This window comes from Athalia rosae, chromosome 4, assembly GCF_917208135.1.
Source record: "Athalia rosae chromosome 4, iyAthRosa1.1, whole genome shotgun sequence".
NCBI lineage: Eukaryota > Metazoa > Arthropoda > Insecta > Hymenoptera > Athaliidae > Athalia > Athalia rosae.
Window position 1 is genome coordinate 18,563,112 of NC_064029.1, and position 20,399 is coordinate 18,583,510.

A 20,399-nucleotide genomic window follows, 5' to 3' on the forward strand; every position below is an offset into this window, starting at 1 on the left:
ATGTATACGTATTCGTGTACGTATATACTTCGTTATTCAATCGAAAAACAAAATAAAAGAATACAGTGGAAATTTAGCACTTCAATTTGGTACAGGAAATTGATTCCCAGCTGCGACAAGTCGATTGGTAAGCAGAACGCGATGTTCTCTCTTCCGTTTTGCTGTTTCACCAGGAATAATGATATATTATGCATGCACATACATAGAAACGGCTAGTGATGTGTCATATGAATTTGACAATACGCTTCTGGATTCTCTGGAAACATTCAACGGTCTATGGAGATGTGCGTTTAACCGTATCCATACGTATAAATTCGTGCATGCGTATATATACGTGGTTTCTGGTATACTATAATGTCATCATTCAGACAGTCGAGGTAATAAATTTTGACCGCTGCAGAGATAGAGATGCAGAATCGCTTTTAGGAATAGGTATCCGCTCTGTATGCACTCGCGTATAGAATTTACTGCATTGAAAAGTTACGGCTAAAACAGATAACGCACGTACTTCCTGAACTCCTTTCTGATACATCATACACATTACATGTGTAATCGAACTGAAAAGACACGTGAACATTTTGCCTTTTGGTTCGTACAAACTCGATCGTTCATCGCAATGATTTTTTTTTAGAAGAGAACAAAATTTGATGGCGATTAAGATTCCTATGCTAATTTATGATAATCAAATTTTGCTTGGTGTTGCTCTAAGAAATTTTGGAATTGAAATCACACCCCTTTCTTCATTAGAATGTAAGTCAGAACTAACCCACGTTATTGGGTAATAGAAAATTAGTCTGTTTTAACTATTTGAACGTACATAAGCCGGGCTCACGGACTATTTGGATTCTCAACCCCATTTGACCCTCGTGAGCAATGCTGTCCAGGACCACGTAGGCGTACATTATGTACCGTTAAATTTTCACACACTACCTTATGACGTTGGCACACGTAGTCCAACCGTGTTTGAATATTCATGAAATTTCGGCTGCGGGGTTTGCCGCTTCTGGATTAGGGATGGAATTGGCATCGAGGTTTGCTTACTACCAACGTTCATATCTACTCTATACTCGCACCTAAATTTCTAAGGGTAAAATTGGACGCAGGGGAATCTCTTTCTCCTTCTCCCTTTCATTTTTATTTTTAACCTGCGATTTGGAGAGCTACGAATCCTGGTAGAGTTTAAGGATAAAGGTCAAGGGCTTACGAGAATTTACCCCCGACCAGTACCATCATTTCAATAATTCTTGAACGAGAATCATAACAAAAAATTCATTTGATCGGAAGAAAATAAATTGCGCTATCTCAATGCCGCGCTTCTTGATCGTCGAGGATCTTTTTTCTTCCCCACCAAAAACGCATTCCTACTTTTAATCGTTGATGACTCTAGAGGTGGACATAAAATGCATTGATACCGAGAGTATGCATGCTTGTATATGTGGTGAGCGTGGTTACGTGACCCGGGAATTACCTGACTAATAAATCGCACTTGAAGGATTGATGTGCACGATTTCCCGCGCGATCAATCTGCCGCCATTCGATTTTCCGTCTTGCAGATGTACCACGATATACCCAGACACAGTAGGTGCAGCAGAAGATTGTTACCAATTACGTAAGAGTTCGTCAATCAAGATGTTTATAGAGTTAAAAGTCCGGATGGTCTTTTTGCTGTAAAGTACACTTGGAAGGTTGGCTTTTGACGTAGGTCAGACCATGAGAGCAACAGTTTCTGTTAATTACAGTAATTAACTCGAATAAATACGTAGGTATATCAGCACCTTTGTATACCTCTGGGGGCAGACTTCTAATTAGATCTTGGAACGCGATTCTCGTAGAAAGATTTCTCTTCACCTGCGCTGCTTATTTTTCTAATTGCAATGTGTCTCGTTCGTCGAAACAAATAAAAAGCCAACTAAATCGGAAGTTAAAAAAAAAGATCAGATGAATGAAAAAACCGGAAATATTATATTAAAAAGTATGTAGTGGAAAAAGGGAAGGGAGGAACAAGTTTAACGGACTAGAGCACCTGCAGGTCGATCGACCGCACCTAGGGGTGGTGGTGGTGGTGGTGGAGAGTTGCAGGTTGAGAGGTGTGTTGCGGTGCACAAGCAAGCAAATAAACGCCTCTGAATAATGCAGACTGTGTTAAAGGCGAAGAGGGTTTGCCTTGATCCCGCGACGCCCCAAGACGATGTGTGCGCTATAAGGTACTGTTTCAGGCTCACAAGTTATTTGAGGAACTTCGGTGGCCCGGCTGACCCGAGTTAAAGTGCGAGGGTCAGGAATTTGATGAGGAATTTCGCTCAGCGGTCCTTCCGACACTAAAATACAACGGAATTAAGTTGCACGAAGCTGGATATTTAGGACTCCGAAAAACTCGTGTCCTCAGGGATACAGATTTCAAATTTCTATTCGCTGCATTTGTATAAGTTTTCGTTCTTCGGAAATGCACAGTGTTTTTGGAACTCCAAGGAACATGAAAACTTGGGAAACTGGGATTTCAGAAATTCTACATCACTTCACAAATTTTAGTTATAAAATTTCAAACACTCAGACCACAACTCTTAAAGACGGTGGACTCGTCGACGCACGCAGTGAGTTGATCGGTATATCGATTACTAATTGGAATAGTGGAAACGTTCAAGTTCAGATCGGTCGTTTATAATGTTCTCTGATCAGGAACGAGCCCTTGTTTCGTCGCAGGTAACGTAAGAAGCCCACGATTTTTCCCTTCGATTAAATTCCCGCACCTTTAGGTCTACAAAACGGCGAATCTGAAGGTTGCGAGCTTTTTAGAAAGCAGGTCACCCGGACAACTTTATGCCTTCGCGTACAGGTTTGTACATATATAAAATATACGTATTTCTAACTTCACCTGTGTATAATAGTACGTTATGAGAAATGGTAAAATCTGAAACAGCTGCTGCGTTCGTTTTCTCACACATCTATTTATATATAAACCTAGTTTCGTCTGGATGCGTCTAATAATAACGAATCTAAGGTTTATCCAGGAAAAATTGCACAGTCTACAGAATTGTTTCTATCCAGGTTTTCGATTCTGACGTCAGTCGATGACCTATGAAGGCTACGATGATGGGTGTACCTATGAGGATATAAGAAAACCGAAGGGATGAGTAAAAAGGTGCCACGAAAACTTTGGTCTTATAAATTTTATGGCTGGTGCTCACTGTTGCTGAAAATATTATTTCACATAAATCTTTTCTTGAATCCCCATCACGACGAAAGATTCGCATAGAAATTTTACGAGCTTTTTCAGTGGCTGCCGTTGCACAATTATGAATTTTCAGTTACTTTTTTTCTTGCGATACTTTCGGCTGATACGTAAAAATTCTTGCTGAGGATGAGAATTTTATTGAAGGATTTCCAGATATTTTCGTACCGGTAAACCGCGATAAGAGAAAACCTTGCTCGGTCACCGATCAAATTTTTCAATGCGTTATTTTCATGACAATTTTGATTCGTACGTAAGTAGGGATCGTTTTGAGATATCACATTCCTTTCATAATAAGTCGCAGTTACACCTCGTTCGAAATTAGAATCGAACGACCCATATGTTTAAAATATAATTGCAACTCTTGTACGCGATGAGATATTTATGAACGCAGTTTGCGAACTGCTGAAACACCGTGACTGCAATATTCACGTGCGCCTTATGCTGCAAGATTTATTTTACGTCCGTATCATTGAGAACTAGTTTAAGAAGTCATCTCATTATCAACAGTAAATCCGGCGATAACTATGGTTCCAGTATCGATCTATCAATGTGGAAGAAAAGCGCGCGCGAAATTGCCGATGGGAAGCATTAAATTAGGGGTTGAAATAAGGTCTCCTAGACCGCCGCCAGGGCGCGGTAGCTTTCAACCACCCCAAAAGAGATCTGCAATGTTCGCGCACGATCATTGCGTGAAAATCAAGTAATCAAGAAAATATATTGAAATCGAACAGAAAATTAGAATAGATTAGACACCCCCAGAATTTGTCAGAAAACGACTTGGAGATTAAACAACAAGAATATAAATCGATCTACGTTCAGTGGATAGAAGTGGTTTGAGGCGAGTGGGGGTATGAGGGATGTGATGAATGCGATTTGAACTTGTCACGATAAAGCGAACGTGTATATCTGACGTGGTCATTAGAATCATATCGATAGTTGGAGAAAAAGTATAAGCCACGTAGTACATAAGACGTACCGTGCATATAGATACGTGTCTTTTCGCGGATGATTCCAGGGTCAAGGAAAAGAGCATAAAGGTCGGAAACGTCTGGAGCTGTTCTTTGCAGTGGTCGAGTGGAAATATGTAGATCGCAAGTTGAAGCAACTGTTCTATTCTCATATGTAATATTTACCTGCCCGGCGGTACTGTACAACACTATAACATAACTTTTCCAACTCAAACTGTGTTGCCAGAACTAAAACTAGAACTGGAACTGGAACTAATTAGAGAGGGGGGGGAATTATGGAAGCGGAATTTTTTCAACCCCTCGTACTTTGAAAATCCACTCGAGCTACCACTTCCACAATATGAATTACGCTGCCATCGATATTTTGGGCTGAGAAACCTTTTAACGTTACCCTATATCCACATTACTTATACAAGCACCGAAACTTGTCCAAATAATTAAGTTGGGCTCTGAAACTCAATTTTAATCAGTTTCCAAACAACATCGATCTGCATATTTTAGCGAATATCATAGCGAAGTATAATTCAAGTTGGGGGGGAGAGGGGGGAAATATTCCCTACCAATTGCTCCACCTCAAAAAATGTTGAATTGTATCGGTTTGTTTCGCATTGTTTCCTTTCGGAATTATGAAACTTTTGTAATATTTCTCGTATGGTGAGATGGAATCTCATCTTCCGCTTGATTCTTCCACCCTGGTTGCCCTAGAAGAACTTTTCTGTTTGCGACGACGCGATCCAGGTCATCCAGTCTGTCATTACTTGCGATACTAAAAATAGAAAATGGTGGAAGTATGACATCCTCACCATGGAAACATAACGCTTTGCAGGGGGTATTCACCCTTTCGTAGACTACGTAAGGATTATTCTTCAAGATCTTCGTAGCGATTCAGGTCCGCGAAAGTCGAATCAATACTTCAGAATAACCAGTTCCGTACCGCTGTACCTGCATCCAGACATTCAGGATGATGAAGAGGGATGATATACGTAATTATTTTGTAATTCTTTTTGAATCCTCGTTTTTTTGATTTATCGATCACTTTTGTTCATCACGCGGTTGTGAAATTCGAAACACGTTATTATCGTTCATATTTACCGACGTACGAGTACGACAGCGATTCACATAGAAAAAAAGCCTTTTTATTGGACCTCGTATCATCCTGCGGACAAAACGCGATATATGAACAATCTGATGAAATATTCAATATGTTATTGACAACTTGTTTACACCATATAACGTTGGATTTCGTGCAATAATTTCCGCACAATGGTGACATCCGCCGGGCATACACTTATCCGATAATGGATATAATGGAACGCACCAAAATAGGCAATTCTTTTTTTCCTCCCCCATGAGTGCGCGGAGAAAGAATGAATACGATGTGTGCGTATCTGTGACAAATCACCGACACCAGTTTGGGGGATGTACAATTTTCAGGATCTTATTTTTCTAAAAAAAAAAATGCTTCTCTCTTTTATATATCGACTTACACAATACTTTTTGATACGATGACGCAATTCCGAAGTATTCGAATACCTCGTAAGACAATTTTCGGCAATGAAAAAGTTTCGAAGCAGAAAACTTATCGTTCCAAACGTTGACTTTTTCAATTTTGAGTTTTTGCACCGTTTAGAACCCACTGTCGATTTTTTTCTTTCATTCAACGTAAATGTATGAATATGGTTCTATGTCAGACGGAAGCTGAAATTCATACTTGGCACTGATATATGAACGTCGAGCTTACTTTTTTCCCCTTGCAGAAAAACAACGCCATTCGATGACAAGGGGTGAAGGAAAAACAATAAGGCATCGCGATCGAACGAGGAATGGCTAATCATGCGAGGGGAATGATAAAGATTATCGCTTCGAGCCATCCGCGCGATAAATAATTTTGAGGTGAAATTGCGCGCCTTCGTTGTTTACCTCAATATATCTATATATTTTATTAGTTTCGACGGCGCTCGTACCCTCAAGCGCCGCGACGCTCGACGTCGTCGCTCGTATTCGTCGCGTCCGCTCCGTCGACGGAACATCACTCAAGGTGACTACGATATCTATTGCTTTTTTCATTTTTGTTTATCTATTTTTTTTTCCATTTCACCCCACAAATACCATTAGCACCCCTCTAGTCTTTACACGCATTTCTAGAACCGCGTATCAGATATCCCAACTATAATCTTTCTCCTGGATTTTCATTAGGTTTTTTTTTTTTTGTAGTATACCCACCCTATGCTGTGATAGTTTTTGCTTTTTTGTGGGAGAAATTCTCCAGTTCGAACTCTGAATTGAAGTAATAGCCACCTTATCCGAATCCCTTGCTTTGGTATTTCATCGAGATAAGCGGCTCATAATTTAGGGGTTGAAATGTTAGTGCATGGCTTTTAGTCGGTTTCTATACACCTGATATTGAATGATGAATATTTGTTGATACGCGGGAGAGACACGTGACGTAGGGAAAAGTTATACCCATAATTTTCATTTTGCAACGGAATAGAAATAGAAAAACTTCAATTTATTGTAACTGTTCGTTAGAAAAATCACTTTGTCAACTCGTTTTCATTTCTGTCATTGCTGATGTCGCTTCTATATCGATGAAGATAAAAAGATATCCTCGTTTTAGTTTTTTTTGAAAAAGAAAGAAAAAAGATTAATGGTAGTGCAACAATAATTTGAAGATGTATCATATTGATTGCAATAGTTACGGAATTTTCCCCGACAAAATAATCTATGTCATTTTCTATGTGTGTAAAATGTACATAAACGTGGGTATATCACATCTGTGAGGCGTTGGCTGATCGTGTAGGGAGGATTTTATTCCCTAAGGTTATTGTGATAAAAGCAGTCTGAATCATTTGTCCAACGCGAATATAAAAAAATATATAAAGTTTGTGTGCTTCGTATACGCGTTTTATATGGAGGGACTATAATGTATAATACGTGAGTCATATTAATTTCGAAAGAAGAGTTCCCCTCAGCTTGATTTTCCCATTGAAACCTGAATTATCGCGTTCCCGCTCCAGCATTTACCGCTCTATTACGAGTTATCGAAATGATGAGTTCACAACGTATTGCAATTCTGGTAGTTCCAATTTTAATTGAAATTCCGAATGAAGGGACGCCAAATTTCACCCATTCATTTCCACGTGTATTGATATTCCTTTTTTGCGATACTGCACCCCAAAATTCAATCCGATCCGTATTTCTGTGTTAATTAAACAATTTTATTTCATAATTAGCTCGAGAGATTTGCAGAATTCTGTTCTTTGATTCTTGATTTTTTCGATATCAAGCACATATTTATCTGTGAAAATTTTTCGTCGCACATACAATGGTAAGGATAACTTATCGTTGGACACCGGGCCAATATAATAAGGCGTGGAATCGATCACGTCTAGCTTATGCATATCATATATAGGTGTGCTTATGTCGCTTATGTAGAGTCCGATGAAAAATTAAGTATTATTTAACTGGGCTTGGTTGATCGAAAAGCAATGTAGCGTATAACGACATGCCTGAAAATGAAAAGTCGACTCGCGACAGTACTACAATCACATTCATTTTTTATACCCTATAGCCCATGACCTTATGGAAGAAGCATGGATGTTTCACCCACATCATTTATGAATCACTCGCTTTTCTGTATACCTATAGACGTGTAATATGCCTACGCGATATTATACCGGCCGTAGGAGCTGTATATGTACCAACTAATGTAAAAAACTTGTTAACTAACATTTACATTGATATCGATGAATGGCATATGTAACGAATTCACCAATGATATCGAAGTTTTTCAATTATCTGTCGCGCGTGTCGTTTGTATCGAAATAGGTAATGTTTCTTCAATGATTGTGCGAGCCGTGATGAAGTTAATTTTCTTATAATGTTTCTTATTTTCTCGGTTCTCGTTGTTTTTTTATCCATTCATTTTCAGGTGGCGGGATTCGAGGCTCGTATCAATCCGGCGGAAATTTCACTTCCGTTGACAACCATGAATAACGGAAACAATGCTGTCATCAGCGTCAACGGGCGTCCCGACGACATCCGGAAGCGAGTTATCGGGGGTGAGAATTTCAGTGACTGACGTCAGAGCGTCCAGCGTCTCTGAATGTAAATTTACCAAGCACGATATCCATTGACCTCACCCCTAAGGACCCCTGCGATACATTTTCTCTCGCCAGCCGCACCGTCGATTTTCCAATCGAAATGTAGTCGACTTTTTTTCTTCCTTTTTTATAATTAGCCTCATGAACTATAGAAAATCGAATTTAACGAGCCACCCCCTCGTGCACTCACTGAGTTTCAGATCTAATTTTATAATAATAAAAACTACGCGGCTACTCGAACTATAGACGATTACATACCCTAACACACACACTCCTGTGCAATGTTAGAATTTACACGTATAAAATATAGTAATGATCAGTTCTTGGTCAGGTCAACCCAGCACGCAACTCGCTAACACACATCGTGATGTGCGACCACGTTGTACAGGGTGTTCCGAAAGCAACCCCTTACTGAAAAGTTTACGTCGTTTATGATTTTTCTGAAAAACAGCACGAGAAATAAATGTCCAGAGCGAGAATATGTTCAGTGCTCGATGCTACGGTGAATCGAATATCTTCGTCTTTCTTTCTTTTCTTTCATCTTCGTCAAACTTGGCTACGTTTGGGGAATATTTTTTACACAAGAAAAATAGTCGATTCAAAAGGATTTCTATCCATTACGACGTTGAAGTGACCGGAGAACGTGGCGTTTAGTTGAAGCAATTTTTGAGACAACCTGTAGACGCAGGTGACCCACGTCCAAGTGTTTGATGTTTTGTGTAGGGAGAAAAAGCTTATGTTATGTTAGCAAAGTGAATTTAACACGCCTGCGCTTTGGGGCATTAGGAAAGTGGGAAATGTTATTGTACATGCGTTAAATTAGTATTGGCCATGTCTCGAAGCAGTTCGGAGAGATTTTTTACACAGCGATCGAGAATTTCGCCGCCAGTAATAAGCATCGCGAGTACGTCGAGGCAAATTTCCATGTATGGTGCAGGTAGGGTATTTTGTTTTACATTTTTCGTCCATCTCACCCTCAGTCGATTTCCATTCGTCATGTATTCACCCCTGACACGTCGAACGTACTCTACATCATGAACAAGATTTTCACTTCCCAATTACGTAGGAAATCAGATTTTAACCGACGAGTTCGACGGCCGAGCGATATCCACGCCGGAATCGGTATAGAGTCGTGCGAGTAGAACGGCTCGTCGTACGGTCAGGCCAAATATTATTTAAGGTCCGAAAACGCGTAGCTGCGCATCGGGATTGACTCGTTGCGTTTGTTAACAGCATGTATAAGGCGTCTCGTGTGTAATGTACATACATATGCGTAACATCATCGCGTACAATTTGTTGAATTTCATTTTTTTTTTCATCATTTCAGATCATTGCGAAATTTTAATCGCGTTAATCATCGACGGTGGACTCAGTCTGAAATTTTCCGTAAATTTCCATCATCATCGTCCTTTTTGCAAGGCGACAGAAAATGTTGGACTTTGGCGTGGTAACGAACTATAGAATTTCTCAATGATGAAATTTATTATTGAAGGCGAGCAGTCACAGTCCTGCGAATATGTCGACGTAGAAATCGATGCGCGCATTATGTCGCGACGTGCTCAACGTTCGCGGTTTCTTCTGCCGTTTCCCTATCAGACACAGAAATTGTAAGGACTTCAAAATCTCGTCGATTTATCGGCATTTACGTTATAACGGATATGCTTCAGGTCCGACTGATTTATTGTAAAACGACCGCTACGTCGGTATCTTCTGCGTGTAGTAGGTAAGGCCATGGGCGTTATAATGAGCGGGAAAAAAGCATATGTTTCTACTCAATCATTTTTATATACAGAAGACTTTTGTTTGATATACCTACAAGACATATGGAATCCTATTATCTTTTCAGTGCGGTACGACGTGTAAATTTTCTTTATTTCTTTACTTCACCCCCTCCCGAGTGACTCTTCGTTCTGGAATTCTTGCCACGATTTATAGAATCATGAAAAAAAAAATCGTTTCATTCGGGTGCAGGAAAACCGAGTCCAGCGGAATGCGAAAGTTCATTTTTAGTTTGACGCGTGGAGAAACTTTTTAAAAATTTGAGCGCCCTGTGTCGGTCGACGTCGGCGGGTTCAATACCCTCGAACGAAAATGACACGGCACTGTCGAGGGTGGGTGCAGGATTTTTGCTCGGTAAATAGAGGAGAACGGGATATAGTCCGGTGTGACGTAGTCACGGTAGCATCACAACCCCCCCTTGGCGCATGCCTGTTCCTGAGGGTTGGCTAGGTGGCCAGGACCAAGAATGTCTAGTGAGCACTCGGTGGCGAGTCGGGATGAATGTACACTTTTTATTTTCCGTTTAGTTTTTCCTGAAATCGCGATTTTGGAGTGAAGGAAAAATTGATTCCGAAACCGTATATTTTTACGTCCCGCTGAGTAGTCGAAGGAATTGATTATCAGACGCTCGAACGGCACGGAATAAACGCGTTGTGAAGTCTCGGAATAGTTTAAACTCTGAAAATGGCTGATGTTGATGAAAAACCGTACATAGCATCCGGTACGTTTGGCATAAGACCCAAATTATATTGCGTAGATTTTTGTCATGCTATGTATGTACCTATAACCGTAAGAAGTCATTGACCCTGATTATCTTCCCCTGTATTTCAGGGTCCGCAAAATAAAAAAACCAAAAAAAAAAAAAACTTTCCGTACAGTTCTGTGGAAACCTGCAGTATCGAAATATAATTATCACCTTCGTCTGCACTTACGCAATTATCATTTGAATTTTTTATTCGCATCCCCTTCATCCGAGTATGAATGTTCTGGTCATTCTGATTTCATAATTCGTGCGATCGATATGTGTTGAAGATGTGGGTCGAGCTTCACGTTTTTGCAATAGATTAAAAAAAACATTTCTTGTTAGTTGAGATGTCTTTGCTTGTTACTTTCCAGTTTTCTATTAAGTTAATTCTCAGCATGCGTGGGCGAAGTTAATCTCGTAGTCGCACAAAAGTTTATTATGGGAATAGCTAATAGTGTTCTAGTTCGCACATACGTCGTAGTTTCACCAAGTTACCCGCCATAAATTGACATCGATCGTAAAGTGCAACTGCATGCGATTCTGGCTTATAGTGACTCGCTCTATAAATAGCTCAAGCTCCATCGTCTGTGAATAGACACAAATCTGATTTACGTGAAATGCATACGCGAATTACCTCAAAAGCTTTCGCTTCACGTGGGGCTGAATATCACACAACTAATGCGAACAGGAATAGGCTTTCGAATTACATTCGAAATCAGATAGAATTATTGTACACGCTCTCGCAATTTCATTTCTACTACAGTTTTTCCTATTTTTATTCATGACGCTTTTCCGTAAGTTTTTCACCGCGTATCCGACGATACGGAATTGAGAATAATGTCCAGGCGTCGTGTTCCTGAAAACGTTCGCGAGTTTTACGATAAAATGAATTCGATGTTTCAGCGGAAGAGAGAAGACCGGATGAAGCCACGACGTGCGGTACCATTCTCGTGGTATTGTCATGGATCGTCGTCGTCCTTACAATGCCCTTTTCTCTCTTCGTGTGCTTTAAGGTAGGAATACGATGATAACGAATTTTCAAAGTATGTTCGACAGCGGATCGCACGGAATATAATTCAGTTTTCTTTTCCTGCTACGTCGAATTGTGTCATCGAAATAATTGGAAGCAAAAAATGAATGTTTCTAAAAAATTCGCGGAGAAAAAGCTGACGAGATATTTCCTCCCCCTCAATTGCATGGTTATTTCGCCAGTTATAATTAGACACTATAATTCATTTCGCACAGATTTTTCATTTTATAATTACAAGCGATCCAAACTCCGTGGAATTCAGTTTGCGGGTATTCGGTATAAGAACCGTTGGGATTAATCTATATTTAATATTTCAGGTCGTACAGGAGTACGAGAGAGCTGTGATATTCCGACTCGGTCGGCTTCTGTCCGGAGGTGCAAAGGGCCCAGGCGAGTCGTTAATTAACGTTAATTAGACTAATAATGCACGAAAGTCCCGGCCGACATTAACCTGCTCCTTGTAGTGCAGCTCCCCAGTTTTCCCGAAAGCTCGCTAAACCCAAAGTTTTTGATCCGACGAACGAAAAATCATAAACAGACTCAAGATGAATTATAAATGAAATTCGAAACACGAGAGACGAGGCATTTTCGTTTGAATAATTAAACTGACCAAAGAATTATACGTAACAACGCTCATATATTATTTGACCAGAGTTGAAGAAATATCGTTTCCGCAAGCCTTCGAACTTTCTAGAGATCGTTTCTCATTTGATATTCCAACGTCAATTGAAACGAAGAATTTAAAATTTCATGTCACTGGCGGACTCGGTTCGATTAAAAATTTGATTCATGTATATCGGTTGAAGAATCTACTAAAAATTTGCTTGATCTCCTCAATAGTGGTGAGAGAATAGATGAATAGAGTTTCCTGTTTCTGCAGCGCTTTGTGTCGTGCGATGTGGTCGCTGCTTCAGCCCAGGCTAATAATAATCGCGGAAGGGTGAAAGTGGTATTTTGATTATCTCTACTCTGGTGCTTCAGATAATCGAACGTCAAGAATCTTTTCGGTATTTATTTTCACCCGCAATTGAGCCGCGCGACGCGCACCACAAACAGCCAAAAATCGATTATCGGATTTTAATACACAGTACCACCCTCTCTCCATTCATCCGCATCAACGAAATTAACCCTCCCTAATGAATTTGGGTTATCCACTTTGCAGGTGTGCCTTTTTATTTATTCATTCCTCTTCCTATTCCTGGAGAGCTCTGATTATACAGTCTTTGTTATACAGTTTCAGATTTAAACGTGGAATTTTTATAATGCGAACGCGACCAACCAAATACATTTTGGTTTTACTGATTACCGATTTTTGTCTATTCAGGAATTTTCTTCATTTTGCCCTGCATCGATTGCTACGCACGCGTCGATCTTCGCACCCGTACCTACGACGTTCCACCCCAAGAGGTGAGTTTGTCGTGATTATTTTTCACCGATTGAGCGATAAAATTTTTCAATTTCTTCATTATCCGCTTCGTCGTAATTTCAATTGTCATGGAGAATTCGTTAATATTTTGAATATTTTGAATAAGGTTATTGAAATTCACGCTTCAGGTTCTCACGAAAGACAGCGTAACGGTGTCGGTTGATGCTGTGGTTTATTACCGTGTTAACAACGCGACTATCTCCATAGCAAATGTTGAAAACGCCCATCATAGCACGAGGCTCTTGGCTCAAACGACCCTGAGGAACACGATGGGCACCAGACCGTTGCATGAAATTCTCAGCGAACGCGAAACCATTTCCGGAAACATGCAGGTTCTGTATTCAGATGATCTGCTTCTTTTTTTTCTTTTCCTACTCTATATTCATCATCGATAATTTCTGACGTTTTCGCGAATTACTATGGATTTTCACGTATACGTATATATTTTACACAGATATCGTTGGACGAGGCCACGGACACCTGGGGGATTAAAGTAGAGCGGGTTGAGATGTGAGTAATGAGCAGCATCGGTTAGAATATCCTACACCCCAGCCTCTCATTGAACTGATTCACGCTTTTCATTTTTCTACTAATTGCACAACCCCATTTCACATATGAAAATAAAATAACCCGCATATTCTAATATGTTTGTTAATTTTTTTATCACTAAACTCAAAATTGAATTTGATCGACCCATACCTGAATTAATCATACACAGAAAAGACGTACGACTTCCGGTTCAACTGCAAAGGGCAATGGCTGCAGAGGCTGAAGCTGCTCGTGAAGCACGAGCAAAGGTATGCCGGTTCATCGACCTTCTTTACCTGATCTGTGACAATGTTACCGATGATTTCATTCAATTTTACTCACAAATCTCAGGTAATCGCTGCCGAAGGCGAACAGAAGGCTAGCAGAGCTTTGCGAGAAGCGTCGGAAGTTATCGGTGATTCACCTGCGGCTCTACAGCTCAGATATCTCCAAGTAATTCTACTTTTCTTCTTCTACTTTTTCGCACTTGAGTTTTCGTGATTTAAACGTCAATTTTGTTATCACTCTTTCGATAAAATCTCAAGATTACCCCTCCTCTTGGAAATTAATCATTTCTGATTCGTGACTCTGAATTATTATATTCTTTCAGACTCTGAATACCATCTCTGCTGAGAAGAATTCCACGATCGTATTCCCTCTGCCGATCGATATGTTGACTTATTTCATGAAGGCGAAAGAAGCGTCATAATCCATCGCGTCTCGAAATCTGTCGAGACGTACCGATGAGTAAGATATAATGATAATTTTTTTCGTATTCGAATCAAATGCGGATATACATTACACGTGGTATACTTATGTGTGTGGTAATACATTCTGAATGTAATTTGAGTCGATGACTGATGAAGTGTCAAAAAAACTGACCGCGACGTCATCGGTTACTATATGTAGCATGTGTGTGTTTGATCATTCGTTATTGGTAAGATTACGTCGGAGAATCTAACGCGAAACTGTGCAGATTTTCAAATTTTTTAAATTTTCACCATTCGCAGAACTTGATGTGAGTTTTTTTTTATCATTCTCGGGGTAATCGCTAACTTTGCCTTCTCTCTTTACAATGAAACTTCAATTAAGTTTCTCGCTCATCGTCGTCGAATACCGAAGCGAGGGTTAATTTCTGATAAAATTATTCACATATACTTATGTATGTACCCATTTACTCAAGTGTGATCCGCATGAATTTCTAATTGTCGTAATTTTACAACTCAAATCGGTGATTGATACCAACGCGTTTGACGAACAAGTTATATTACGTGATTTATGAAAACCATACATGGGTATTCACGTACCTGCATATACGAATATATTGTGTAAAATTAACTTTATCAATAACCACGTGACTGTTTTTAGTGTTAATCAATATAAGTATATTTTTCCTATTACTCACTGATCTTTTTGATCTCACGTAATGTTGTATAATAAATTGGCAATGAGTCAGATTGTACATTATTATTGAAACAGTTATCAGAATAACTATAATGATATGATGGATGTGGACATTACCATAATTTCATGAAAGTATATGTATAGTAATTATTGTGGCGTGCTGGAAACGTCGAACCATATACATGATTATACAATTACATAAAGAAATATAAATGTTGAATTTTGAGGAAATTATTGTTCGATCGATTTACCATCAATGTTATCAACATCAGCCATGTGATTGACATGCTTTTACATGAGAATTTTTAAAAAAAAAATCTCTGATACTTGTTGAAAAACAAAAAATTAATGTGATGGATGGACATATGCACGTAGTGAAATGTTGAAAAGAATTTGACGAACCTAATTGAGGTTTGATCTTTCTTTCGAATAATTATCATGTATTGCGGCGGGCATGATTTACATTGATCAGTAAGAAACCATTCGCGAATTGAGTACAAAAAGGATAGATACTCGAGGTTTTAATAAAAGATTTACATGTATAAATGTAATTATGAATAAATCTGATTGTAAAATGAGATGATATGTCTTCATTTTTCGTACGGTGTCCCGATCAAATGGCAACATATTAAATAATATTCAGAGTAGCAGGACCGTGATAGAAATTCGTAAATAAAGGCATTTCGGAAATAGGGAGATGAAAGCAGGATTCGGAAGTTTTGCGGGTTGCTAAGCCGAAATATGGTTCGTGAATTTGGTGACAGGAAAAAAATGAAAACCTTCAAATGATAGACTGATTTATCTGCTGTCGGTTGATGTATCATTCCTTTCCGACATTATCGTCACGCACTTCTTCACGAAGAAAGTATTTTATAAAACACATACCTTGCCAACTTCCGATAAACTATGTTCCAATGAATGTAGCTATAATTTGTCGAAACATATTTTTAACATTGATATTTACCATTCGTACGTCATTTTCACCCCTGCATAATGTTACCATGCTGTCATGACTTTTCAAACTTTTGCCTTTTATCAGGCGCTCCTCGGCTAATTATGAAATAAATCATTAAAATGATTGATTGACTAATTTCACCGGCTAATTAAACGGTATTTCAATAATTGTACTTCATCATATTAAAGTATAATTTTGATTCTAGGGAGATATTAAGTCGCTCCCGATTCGCTGACGCCATTAGCTAACAATAAAAGATCTGAAAACAGACCAGCACTTCTTTTTTAGTTCTATTCTTACGTTTTTCGCTCCGAGTCATTGGATTATCAATGATTCATCGTCGATCAAGTATAACGCAGGAAATGTTGGTTCTTCTTGCTTGATTGATAACGATCGATTAAAAAATTACTTTCGGGCCTGAGGCTTGCGGTAGAAATCTAATGGATCGTAGCTAATCTTGCAACGATCAATCACGGGCGTGTAATTCGATTTACCGTTAACAGAAATGTTTTAGATTTTTCGTCTCTGGAGCAACGGCAGCCTAACCACAGAGATGTAAGTAATGACATTGACATTGTAATGATTGTACTTTCGGAAATCTGATGAGCCCAAAGTACGTTAAAAACCAGTCACATTAACGGTTTGGAGAGTCGAGTTTCACGATTTTCCCCCTCTAAAATTCGAGTGAACCAGAGATTTCCTGCATTCATTTTATAATTCTATTACACGGACAATTCAGATGTGCCTGAAAATAGAATCCACCCGTGCTCCGAATTGATGTGCACACAAAATTACCCGTCGAAATGGTCGAAGCAAAGATCGTTTAAATCAATCATCGAATTAAGAGATATAAATTCCAACCTTAGATTATGTTATTCGTGCACGGTTGCTGGATGTAATCGAGGCAAAATCCTCTGTTACCCACGTCGTTTGGAGCCTCGACACTGTCAGTATGAAAAACCAGCCTGAATGGTTTCACGGTACCTGAAAATTCAACGTGTCGATAACCACCTGAATTCACATATTGCACTCATGTTACTCGGAGTAGTATACCGTCAAAAAGTGGAAAATAAAAAACTTACTCATCACATTTGACGCGTTGAGAAGCTGATTTTCAGCGTTGAAAGTTCCACCGCAGAGTCTATCGGTGCATTGGGATCCAGAATTTGGTTGTCTGCCGACGTTCGAAGCACAAGGAATCATCAGCCAATCCGTTTGGCAAGCAGCACCCGTCATCGAGGATATTTGAGTCCCCTGAGTATTTCCTGTTAGAGTAAACGCGTTGTTTCGCGGATTTTGCCGACCACCTGCCGCTCCTGTCGTTATCGGTATCGCCACTGGAAAGCCATTGACAAACTTTTCTTCTTCTTTCCTCTGCCATCCAATCATTTTTATAATTTCAGAGCGTAAAATTTGTTCAGCATTTTGGATTTTACTCACACTCTGCGTCGCTGCAAGGCATGTATTGTATGCCGCAAAAGTTTCTTTCCATTCTGATGCAGATGCTGTAATCTTGATTGGAGAGTTGAAGTCCGGTATTGGGTTCGTAGTTGAATGATTTAACTTTTCCGGAAACGCCGGTGAAATATTGGAGACAGCCCTCTTCGGCCCTATAAATACTGCTGCAAGGTATTTGGGTGATCCTTACTCTCCAAGATCTAGCGAACGACGCCCCGCTCGTCACGAAAGTCAACATGACCGGATTCGTATGTCCGACCCCGGCGTCCACGTACACTAAAAACATTTAGTCGATTCCAGACGATTTATCCTATCCTATTCAATTCTTCAAATATGTCAGCCGAATGCAATGATTTATTCGGGGGTTTTCTGAATAGATCAGAGATTGCCAAGCCAAGAAAAACGCCAAGCTTATGGTGTCGGACTCTTTCATCAGGGTATTCTATGATATAATTGAATATGTTGATCTCAGGAATCCGAACTTGAAGCGGAATTGATCTATTTAGGAAATTGATCGAGTTATCGCCAATTTTTTACTTTTTGGGGCAGAAAAATTAAGATATCTTGATGGGAAAAATTCCTAGCTCAATTTAGACGACGGATTCGCGTTCCTGAGGTCAAAATACATACGAAAGGTGTTATTCACTTTGAGAATACTTCATTTCTGGACCAAAAATCGAATAAATCCAAAGGGTTACCCTTTGAAAATTTTTCGATTTTGGGGTAAAAAATCGCTATACTATTTTATGAGTGTTCTCGATGGATTTTAACTTCAAGAATCCGAATTCACGAGTTAAATTGATCTATCTGCAAAAATGACCGAGTTATCCTCATTTTTTCGCATTTTTTGGTACAAATCCGAGGATATCTCGGAGGGAAAAATTCCTAGCTCAATTTAGACGACGGATTTGTGTTCCTGAGGTCAAAATACATAAGAAAAGTGCCATACGATCAATTTTAAAGAATAAAAATTTTTGGCCAAAATTTGAGATTTTTCCAAGGGGTACCCCTTACGATTTTTTCAAATTTTGGCCAAAAATTTTTATTTTTTAAAATTGATCGTATGGCACTTTTCTTACGTATTTTGACCTCAGGAACACGAATCCGTTGTCCAAATTGAGCTACGATTTTTTCCCTTCAAGATATCCTCAAATTTATGCCAAAAAATGCGAAAAAATGAGGATAACTCGGTCATTTTTGCAGATAGATCAATTTTTCTTCCAGATTCATATTCCTGAGCTCAAATTACATTTATATGGACTAAAAACTCAATTTTTCTTTTCTGACCCCAAAAAGCTGAAAATTGGCGATAAGTCGGTCAATTTTAGACATAGATCAATTTTCCTTTCAGATTTGGATTCCTGAGGTCAAAATACGTAAGAAAAGTACCATACGATCAATCTAAAAAAATTAAAAATTTTAGCCAAAATTTGAGATTTTTTCAAGGGGTACCCCTTACGATTTTCTCGTAGAGATTCTTATGTCGAAATTGCCTATCGACACTGTCAGCGAGACCGAGTGGGATGGACGTTGATTGCCATCGACGAAGTTGTGGCTGCTGAACTTTGCCGAGAATTATGATATTTACACCGAAACGAGGGTTCGCCGTGAACTCCTATTGGTCGATACACCGTCCGTATCCTCAAACACGGATAATATCCCGGCTCGAACGGATAATATCCCGAGCGGTTTGTTGTGAGACGTCACCTTGGGGGCTGAGCAGAGGTGACGCCCCAAAACAAACCGCTCGCCCGTGGGGCTACGCTGACTCCAGCACAGCTCGGGTTTGCTGGTGAATTGAGAAATTCGAATATTTCGCTCCATGCATAGATGCGACGAAGCAAAGTGGGTCTACGACTAAAACCACTCGATATGTCTTGTAATTTTTCTGCTCCCAACAACAAATGATCGATGATTACTCGATCGATTGCATGAGTGGATGATTTTGGCTTTTAGATTTGGATTCCTGAGCTGATTATACGTGAGATTACTCTTGAAAAACCAAAAAAAAAATCGATTGCTGAACAAAAAATAAATCATTTTTTCAATTGGGTTTAGTATGCTTTTCTTACGTATTTTGATCTCAGAAATTTAAATCTAGAAGCCTAATTGATTTATCCCTAAAAATGATCGAAATATCGCCAATTTTCCGCTTTTTTCAGCATAAAAATGGAGATATCTCGATGAGAAAAGTTCGTGGATCGACAAAAAAAACTCTCACTACACTGAAACGTAACGATGTGATATTCAAGGAAAAATTACGGGTCAAAAATATAGGGAATGAATGAAACGAAATACGGCGAAGTGCGCGCGTGCAATGCTAGTTGAGTGAATTCGTAATTTCCGAATCTATGCTTACTGTGATTTCCATTATTAATTCCACAAATCGGAGGGATTGGGTTACCACCTGATACTATGAACTGATCGTTCGCACAGGCGTTGTTCACCGGCTCTGGACCTCGAATGTTGAACTGGTCAAAATCCAGACTAGAAAAAAACAGACCTCCACTCTGCGTGAACTGTGTAGGTATAATATGAGCATTCAATCGACGTGAGTCAATTAAAATTGCACTTCATACCGAAATTGGCAGACGTCCGGATGAGATTTGATAACCGTCAGCTGACAGGAATCCGTTCCGTCGAAACTAGATGGATAATTTGCATTCACGAAATACGTGTTATTGTTTGCTGTCGTCTGACCGCACGTAGCCGTGACTGAATAATGCGAAAAAGAAAATTCAACAAAAGTCAACGAATATTCACTAAATTCT

General features: G+C 39.4%; 2 protein-coding genes across 17 annotated transcripts in view; one reads left to right on the plus strand and one right to left on the minus strand.

The window, feature by feature from the left end:
• The window catches only part of LOC105693592, a 100,129-nt gene that overhangs the window by 26,485 nt on the left and 53,245 nt on the right, over positions 1-20,399 (minus strand). For all 15 annotated transcript variants that reach the window (XR_007278157.1, XM_048654462.1, XM_048654460.1 and 12 more), the window contains 5 exons: positions 20,208-20,343; positions 19,988-20,115; positions 17,611-17,904; positions 17,253-17,507; positions 17,032-17,154 (listed from right to left, as the gene is read on the minus strand). Coding sequence is in view for 14 of the 15 variants with exons in the window: in XM_048654462.1 (XP_048510419.1) it covers positions 17,033-17,154; positions 17,253-17,507; positions 17,611-17,904; positions 19,988-20,115; positions 20,208-20,343 (935 nt within the window). In the remaining variant the exon portion in view is untranslated. The remainder of the gene's footprint in view (positions 1-17,031; positions 17,155-17,252; positions 17,508-17,610; positions 17,905-19,987; positions 20,116-20,207; positions 20,344-20,399) is intronic.
• Positions 9,094-15,793, plus strand: LOC105693594 (band 7 protein AGAP004871). 2 transcript variants are annotated; one of them, XM_020856728.2, is made up of 9 exons: positions 9,094-9,240; positions 11,731-11,840; positions 12,175-12,247; positions 13,182-13,264; positions 13,412-13,615; positions 13,738-13,793; positions 14,002-14,080; positions 14,163-14,264; positions 14,422-15,793. In XM_020856728.2, exons 1-9 carry the CDS (start codon positions 9,135-9,137, stop codon positions 14,518-14,520), a joined length of 912 nt encoding a protein of 303 aa, XP_020712387.1. In that variant the 5' UTR covers positions 9,094-9,134; the 3' UTR covers positions 14,521-15,793. The 2 variants fall into 2 exon arrangements, with proteins under 2 accessions (XP_020712387.1, XP_012269047.1); XM_012413624.4 differs by lacking the exon at positions 9,094-9,240 and adding an exon at positions 10,545-10,803.

Coding starts and splice junctions, on each gene's coding strand:
- LOC105693594 (XM_020856728.2), top strand. CDS start 9,135: ATGTCTCGAAGCAGTTCGGAGAGATTTTTTACACAGCGATCGAGAATT. Junction 9,241..11,730: donor AATTTCCATGTATGGTGCAG/GTAGGGTATTTT, acceptor TCGATGTTTCAG/CGGAAGAGAGAAGACCGGAT. Junction 13,616..13,737: donor CCATTTCCGGAAACATGCAG/GTTCTGTATTCA, acceptor TATTTTACACAG/ATATCGTTGGACGAGGCCAC.